The sequence below is a fragment of the Barbatula barbatula genome, assembly GCF_947034865.1.
Source record: "Barbatula barbatula genome assembly, chromosome: 11".
NCBI classification, from domain to species: domain Eukaryota; kingdom Metazoa; phylum Chordata; class Actinopteri; order Cypriniformes; family Nemacheilidae; genus Barbatula; species Barbatula barbatula.
Window position 1 is genome coordinate 20,860,334 of NC_136774.1, and position 8,627 is coordinate 20,868,960.

General features: G+C 37.8%; 1 protein-coding gene across 2 annotated transcripts; it reads right to left on the bottom strand.

Moving 5' to 3' along the window:
• Nucleotides 1-2,957: 2,957 nt before the first annotated feature.
• fxn (frataxin) lies at nt 2,958-7,701 on the bottom strand. Of its 2 annotated transcripts, XM_079467363.1 has the most exons (7): nt 7,671-7,701; nt 7,503-7,584; nt 7,064-7,135; nt 6,919-6,974; nt 6,529-6,649; nt 4,886-4,983; nt 3,051-4,670 (listed from the first exon to the last, which is right to left on the bottom strand). In XM_079467363.1, exons 1-7 carry the CDS (start codon nt 7,676-7,678, stop codon nt 4,532-4,534), a joined length of 576 nt encoding a protein of 191 aa, XP_079323489.1. In that variant the 5' UTR covers nt 7,679-7,701; the 3' UTR covers nt 3,051-4,531. The 2 variants fall into 2 exon arrangements, with proteins under 2 accessions (XP_079323490.1, XP_079323489.1); XM_079467364.1 differs by having other exon boundaries at nt 2,958-4,670; nt 7,503-7,687.
• Between the last annotated feature and the right edge of the window lie 926 nt (nt 7,702-8,627).

An 8,627-nucleotide genomic window follows, 5' to 3' on the forward strand; every position in this document is an offset into this window, starting at 1 on the left:
ACCTGTTCCAGCGCTAATCCTTAGGTACAGATTGCTTTGGCATGAATGTGAAAGTCAACAAAGCCCAGGAATTCAAGGCAGACTCTGTCCTTTCTGTCATTTAACAGCTTCAGGACCGGCCAGCACTGGCAAACTAATCCTAACAGCTCCATATTGCTTTTCGTCCTTGAGAAGCGTCTGAAGCTAATACAAGCGTTTATTATTGAGTGCTGGCTGTTCCTTCGGCTTTCATAAAGCACAGCCAGTGCAATTTCACCTTCGACATGCTTTATATCCATGGCTTGAGAGGCAGGACCTTTCTTGAGAGATTTCTCGAGATTATAACGGAAGGATATACATGCATTGTTTGAAAAACTGTGACTCCAACAAAAATATTTTTAAAGCTAAAGTGTAATATTATATTTGATGTTCATTTGTTTTTCTAGCCCAGCTTAAAGTCATTTTCCCATTTTGTTTTGTGATGCCAGTGGCAGAGAAATTATACACTTGAGCTTTACATTTCCAAGATTAAAAAATATACATATATAGACAATTTCAGTGGCAACAACATAAACTTATGTGGCACAAACTTAAGTTCCGGTAGACTTCCGCAAAGAATGGCTGTATGAAACCACTCCCTATCTCTCATCTAGTGCACTATATTGCGTGTCCGCCATTTTTTAGTGGTGTCATTCCCTACATTCGTTTATTCTTTTTGACCCACAATGCACTTGGATTTTGAGTGTACATTCGATGTACACTCGCTCACTCATTATTTACAACACACGACGACCACTTGATTAGAATCAGCTGGATGAGAGTGACCGTTAATGCCACGAATACACGTTTATACACTTGTGTTTGTTCTTGTTGACAGTTATTTTCGTGTTTTTGAGAATAAACATATATGTATATGTTGCACAGCCCTAGTGTGTCACCAAGTGTGGTCTATTCTTAGGTTCTGGTTAGACGTCTATTAGATTTTCACTGACAACCAAATTATTTTACAGTTATTATGCATTTGGCAGACACCTTTATCCCAAGCGACTTGCATTGCATGCATTACATTATACATTTTGTTTCAGAGTATGTGCAATCCCTGGGATCGAGCCCATGACCTTGGTGTTGTAGCGCCATTCTCTAACCACTGAGCTACAGGTTATTACGTTACATCACAACTTCACTTATGTTCAGTATCGTCTTATTCATCTAAAAACTGTATTTGTTTCTAAAGACATCCAATTGACAAATGGTCGTTTCTCCAAGTGGACTATACAAGAGTTTAATCTTGACAGCAGGGACGCTGCCATCGACCCGAGGAAAATTGAGACAAATTGGTGCCTGCGCTGGAAATTGGGACAATTAATGTCTCATCTTTGACAAAGACTGTCTTGCGCTCCTTTCTTCAGTTCAAAGACCGACAAATGATTTCTCTTCTTTCACAAGATAACATCTGAAGGATAACCTGGGTGGAACTTTATCTTTCTTGAAACAGAAGCCTGTGTGGCCGCGGTTGTGTCTGATGACAGAGCGAGATCAATGCATTATTGGCAAACAGAGCAGCTATGAGATATGCATTGACATTTCTCTTGTTGCTTTAGTGTATTTGAGCAGCTGAAGAAGGGAGCGAGACTTTAAGACTTCCAAGCATCATGCAAGCAAAGCTTCATTCTGACAACATTTCTAAGCAATCAATGGCAACTTTAAAACACAGGTCAGAAACATTCCTTACACAACAAGCCTATTAATGTCTGTGTAATAAACCATTATTCAAGAACACTCTTCAAAATAAAGGTGTAATTTGGATCTCAGCCCTTAGCAACCAGTTAACAACACCCAGGCAACAACCAACATCCCCTTTTAACCTTCCTAACTAGTTTTGCTAGGCAAGCACCATTCATGTTTCCTGTAGTAATTGAAAAAAATCTATTTTTTCCCATTAAATATTACAAGTAATTAATTTGGAGATATTGAGCTGTAGTTCAAACTTCTTTCACAGTAACAAACTTCTGATAAAGACCAACAAAGTCGTTTTTAAATGCGTGAATATTTTCAGATCCTACACATTAAACTGTGAAATAACTTCATGACTTACCCTGATGAAACGTCTCTTCTTAAGTCTTTATAATGACGAGTCCTCAGTTAAATTTTTTTTAAATATGATTGCATCATCAGTAATCGCAGACTCTTACACAACTGCTTTCGGGGCACGAATCCAAATGTTACTTGACATAATCTGTGACGCGTTTTCCTGGATTTTTTGCCCCAGGCTTTTTTTCCCTTCATGTGCACAGTAAAAGCTGCCCAATAGTCCTAAATGTTCAAATTCAAGGATATCCTTTCAAAAACACTTTGCAGAATACGATGCTGTCATGGCTTGATGCCCAGCGACATTACAAAACAAAAAGGATCTACATTTGGGAAATCTTTCAGAGTTCGGTTGTCTGGGAGCGAAACCACTCAACTGACATCAGAGTTCAGTGATAAATCCATGTTCCCATGGAAACTTCATGCTATTTTGGGCCTGTGAGTCAAGCTCTATAATAGGCATTTGCATATTCATGTCTGGACAAAGAGAGAGATGCTTCAAGCGCTTATCATCTGTCGTGAGTTCTGACTGGATTGGAACTAGCTGCTTGTATCGACTCATTTCCATTAGTTGTGAGAATAATCTGTTTAAGAACACTTTTTAGCTCAGACTTTTTATAGCTTTAACAAAGATTTGACGAGGAAAGCAGCTGGTGCAATTATCACGGGGGTCTAATTAAAAAAGATTGGTCTCAAATCCTTACATCAAAGTGTTACTAGAATCAGTTGCGGGCGATCAAGAGGTTCTGGTTTGAAAGACAGTTCTCGTCTCATTAAAGACACACGCGTTAACAACTAAACATTAATAGTTGGTTTGGACATTGCTGGTCCAAGAAAAATATTCCTGTCGGCCTATCAGATTTTGCTTCATAGTTCTGGCAAAAACAATTGCAAAAAGTCAATAAAGGTTCATTTAAATAACAAATACAACAAACCACATCATACACATTGGATAACGAAATAAACAAGCCACAGACAACCTTATGGCAATAAGGAGCTCTAGTTTACTTATACATTTTAGTTTACATCGTACCAATATATTTAAATTAAATTTACATTTGATCTAAGTCTATGGTATTTGCTGTCCACAGACCTATTTCACAGTATGACGTGTAGTAACTGGAAGTAAGGTAAAAATGCTCTAGCTCCGTTCACTTCAAACATAAGCTGCCATTGCTTTTGGTAAATAAAATGAATGCCTGTGAGAAAACAAGCTGAAAGAATGAAGGAATGGCAGAAGTGAGACAGGGAAACGTTTTTACTTCCGGTCTCTGTCACCATGTTGTGAAAAAGGGCAAATTGGTATAATTTTACGGTATGTTAACACATCACTGAGCAGAAAACAGGTCTCGCTTCATTCCCTTGTCCGAGAAACTGTGACCAGCGGACCTTGCTAGTCGTTTTCGTTTTTGGAATTTTGTTCTATTGAGTCAGTCAGTGAGAAGAGTTCATTTGAATTAACAGTTGATTTGCAAAAACATCACTTTGTTTAAAAAACATGCTTTGTGCATTTCAAGTAATGGAATCAAACTATTGTTGAGTTGTTTTGATTAAGGAACAAAAAACATGCACAGTAAATATTAAATATTTAACTAAATTTCAAGTATGAAAAAGAGACAAAAACGTCAGACCTTTGTTTCACCCTTTATGATGACTTCAAACACACTCATACTTTAATATTTACATAGACACTGTTAAATTAATGTACTGTTTAATGGCCTGTTACATCAAGAGATGTTTGCAGGGAGTAATGATTCACTATCCAGTATCCCTACAGTTAATAACTTTAATCGATGGTGGATCGGCTGTAAATCAGACCGGTAGATCGGCGTTTGTACATCACCTGATGGTGGTAGACCTGCTCTCATCTCTATCTAAATGACTCTGAGGAATACGATGCCCGCGCAGTGCTGTCAGTCGCAGATTATTCTTAAATAAAAGCTCTTAAAAGGGATGACCTTTGCTCCACCATTCTCATAATTCTCTTATCCTGCGTATACCCAACAGCCTCCAGTACAACCAGGGCCAGGCGTGGAGGATGCTTCCTAAGCTTCCAAAAAACAATCTGTGTCCATTTGTTCTATTCAAGAGCCATTAAATGTGAACCGTGTAATCTGGTTTTAATCTAACCAGGTTCGCTTACAGGGATTTCATTACAAAACATTTCACTTCTGTTTTGAGTGGGTTTTAAAGCTTAGCGTTGCGTGCAGGTTTGATGTGTAAAATTAATTCTACCCAGTTGTTTGCCTCATCTCGATATTCTTCAAATCTTTTTTTTATGTGGCAGGACTTTTTAGGCCGATTTAGTTTCATCGTAGATTTGCATACAGATGACTTTCTACATGACAGAAAGATATTAAAAGCAAAAAACAATCAAGCGGTTACCCTTATTATGATGTCCCAACAGTCATGTTATACACAGAAATAATGTACATCATAATGAAGTCCGTTTTTAACATCGGTCTCATGAATAAATGAGACGGGACAGATCTATATTTGTTTGGAAGATGACGGACAGTTCTTTTGAGAGCAGTTCGTGTAACGTCCCCCCATCATGAGCGTAAACCCATCGTTTCCCCGTCCAATCGTAGCGTTTCGGCCCACTGAGAAAGAAGAACATTTAGAAACAAATGTGCAATTGTGTTTTCCCTCATGACATCACATTATTTAATGCAGGAATTACTATTTCTAAAGCCATTCATCTATACAAAAACAATACTACCGAAGCAAGAAACAAGTTGATTCTTTTATACTGTGAATGTTAAACTAAATGTTGCATCAGAATCAGAAATGAACATCACTGACAGATACATCTTACCTTGTTGGTGAGGACAGCCAGATCTGTTGATTGGGTGTTTGTTTGTTGATCACATATGTACCGTGGCCATATCCCAATTTCATTGTCAGTACACCGCTCTGTTGAAAAATTTTAAACACTTTATTCATAAAGGACACAAAATTCAAAACACATTCCAGAGGATTTCCAGGAGACAGACAACGACTAAATTTCACACTCCTAAACATGACGGCGAACACTGTGATCTGTAACTTGTTGCTTTAGATGTCAGTCAGACACTCCCTGGCCAATAAGAGATGCCAGACAGAATGACAGCTTTGTCTTTGCAGCCATATGTTAGACAAGTTAGACAAGTAAATACATTTATTTTCTTCTATGTGACTTGAGTAAACAGGATTGCTAAGCACTTAACTTAGGTTCAAAACAAGCAGCGAAATGTACATGAAAGTGTATGAAAAGATGATGTGTGTGTGCAGTCAGATCCGAGGCCGAGTGAGCTGCCAATCTGAGAACACGGTTCAATCTGTCAGCCACACCTTGGCTCACAGCTGTCAGGATGCTTGATTTAAAGCCTCGCGGTCTCATTATATCTTCCCAGCTCTGATGACAGTCAATGTGTAAAGGAGAACCTGGTGTTCTGCACCCCTGTAAACATGCCGACTGCATCACTGCTCATCACATCAGGACTGCTGCAGATGTCTGTGTTTGCAGGCGACGGGTATAAATATCAACTCGGAATAATCAGCTGACGGGAAGCACCCCGTCTAACATTTATCCAGCTACTGTAGCATAGAGAGGGAGGAAAGCGGCAAGTACCGATCAATCCATCACCACAGCCTGCTGGCCACAAGCCAGACGCTTGCATAATTATTCCTTGGGTTTGAAAAGGATATTTGTAAAACCCTTTTTATGTGATCTAATAAAATAAAGCAAAACGTGTCATATGTTGTGGGAACATTTACGATCTAGGAATGATCTTATTACAAAAACCACAGCGTATTTATAGCAGAGATCTATGTCCGGTATGGGAATGATTACGAATGTCATTAGTCCAGCCAACATACTGAAAGCTCATAGTGTTGGTCTTCATAAATCCTGCAAGACACACATGCATTTACTCAGCGTGCATGATGCCGCAACAAAGCCTGTTTTCTTTCTGTGAATTTTTAATGACGTCTTAGGAGCGCTCACACAATAACACTCAAACAAACCTTTAATACAAGGTTACAAAAACAACTCATTCACATTTTAAGAACTCTGTTCACCGTATACAGCAGCAGTTTGTAAAGCTAGTGAATTGCAATCTTTCAGAAAAAAATGTAAAAGCAGGTTTGGTGATATTAAACTTACACCACTGGTTGAGACAGACACAAAGACGTTCAATGTTATGACAATGTTTTGATAATGCCACAGTGTTAACCATCTTTAGTAAATATTTAAAAACTATAAATGTAATACTTTAAGTTGTCTGAGCACAACCGTGAAGGTATTTCTGAAAAACAAGTCTATCACAGCAAAGGGCTGAATTTAAAGCATTTGTAATCTTGACCAACAACAGCCTCTAGTGGACAACTAGGCACACTTAACCTAACACAAGAAAGCGATGTACTGCACATTTTAAATGCACTTTTAAAGATTGTGTGGATATGTTCACACGTACTTACAGAAAACACAACATCATAGTCCAGTCCAGTGAAACTCTCATCTGTGAGGTCTTCTAAAAACTCTGCTAATGCATCCAGTGTTTCATCTGCTAGCTTCTCATATTCTGTCTCTGTTAGTTCTCTAAACAAAACAGTCAGTGTGAGAACATTATGGTGATTTTCTAAACAGTCAAAAATAAACTAGGAATAATGACGCTTATACGTTAACTCGATGCTATAAGCTTAGGTTGATAAAAGTTAATATATAAAAATAAATACCATTCATAAATGGATAACACTTTATATAAGTGTAAAACAAATGCATACAGTCAATGTCAACACATCCTTCTTAAGAGCGGGGGTTATTGCGAGGATATTTGACATTTAGAATTCAGTGTATATACTGTTTACCTGAATTTACCAATCTTGGCTTCCGTGGAAGGTGCGCTTAAATGAAGTTCTCTTCTCTTTAGAAAAGTAGAGATATAAAAGCACAATTACAAACCACTGGAAAAATACTTAAATATCAGATTAATGTAAACACTTTGTCCATTACCTTCGTATGTCCTCCACACCAACTGAGCCTCGGGTCTGTAGATATACTCTTAAATTGGCCACGACATACTGACTGAAAGTAAAACAGGTTTAACAATACATGATGTTTCTTTACTTATAGATTTATATGCAATCGTACATCTTTAATTTCGTATTTCTAAAGATACATCCTCCTAAGACAAACGTAATTTAGTCAAAAGGGAGAAGACTAGCATCAGTGTATATTCAGGTTAAACATTAAAACTCATGTAACGTTAACGTTGGTATTGTTGTGCAAGCAAACATAACCAGTAAAGCCTTTGTTGTGTTACTGTACAGATATGTTGTCGTAATATTAATAAAGGGAAAAATAAACCAAACGGATGGATCACAACATGCCAAAGCTTGGTTATTTGACGTTAACCAAGCTAAGCAGTTAGCAAATGTAGTTTTAAACTCACAGTTATTTCCGTTGAATGAAGTCCGCTGTTCAGTGTTGACAGTCTGGACGCTTGTTGTTGACATTTCCATCTAGAGTTCAGCCTTAACAAATACAGACAGCGATATTTATTAGCTAACATTGACATCATGAGAGATAAAAACACAAGTGTCCGGCTAGTCAGACTGACTTTGACATACGCCCTCTTGGCTTTCAAAATAAAAGCCCCACAACGTAAAATTCAGTTTTAAAGTAACCACGAAACGGAAGTTGCGATTGACGTCTTTAAGTTGCACTTAATTACATTTACTATGCCAAACCCGGCTTGTAATAAATACAAGCTTCAGTAAAAAAGAACGAGTCCTTATTAAATGGAGAATGTGACAAATCACGCGTTAAGCGTTTCTTCCCCATTGAAGTCCATTATTACGCATCTTAACGTAAACAATTATCACCGATATCAAACATAAACTTGATAACAGACAAGTTTGATGTTTTCAGTTTTTCGCTGCTTTGAGCCACGTTATGTTGTTTCTTTAAACTTTAATGAGTAGCAAACTTAACGTGAGACGTATTCCCGGATCGGTGCTCGTTTTTTAACAGTAGTGTTTATCGCGGGGTTTAATAGAAATTTGTTTAAAGTGGTCGTCGTTTTCGACATATCGGCTCAAAATATCGGTTATCGTTCTACTTGACCTGTAATAATCGAATATTAAGCGTTTTAGTCATCCGGCTTGGCTCATCCCACCCGATTCAAGCTACTTTCCGTTTCTCCGTCAATACCGGCATTTCCCCCCTTTCAACTTTTGCTACACAATAAAAACGACTTTCATGCTGCACTGTCGAAAACGACACAAAACACATGTAGTTTGAGTTTGTTACAGTGAATTCCTATGGAGAAAATCACTTCGGGTATCTGCAGGTCGCAGAAATGGGCGTGCCGAGAGGTCTTTTAGATTTAGTGGTTAAATTCACCTTAAACGCTATTGGCTCACATCTAAAGTCACTTCTTCACCGTTAAATATGAAACCAACAATCTGCAGTTCATTTATAAAGATACAAGTGACTATTTTTTAATTATTACATTTACATTTATGAATTTAGCAGACGCTTTTATCCAAAGCGATTATCCTATACATTAATAGGC

Coding starts and splice junctions, on each gene's coding strand:
- fxn (XM_079467364.1), bottom strand. CDS start 7,631: ATGATGTCAATGTTAGCTAATAAATATCGCTGTCTGTATTTGTTAAGG. Junction 7,136..7,502: donor TTCATTCAACGGAAATAACT/GTGAGTTTAAAA, acceptor TTTTACTTTCAG/TCAGTATGTCGTGGCCAATT. Junction 6,975..7,063: donor GGTGTGGAGGACATACGAAG/GTAATGGACAAA, acceptor ACTTTTCTAAAG/AGAAGAGAACTTCATTTAAG.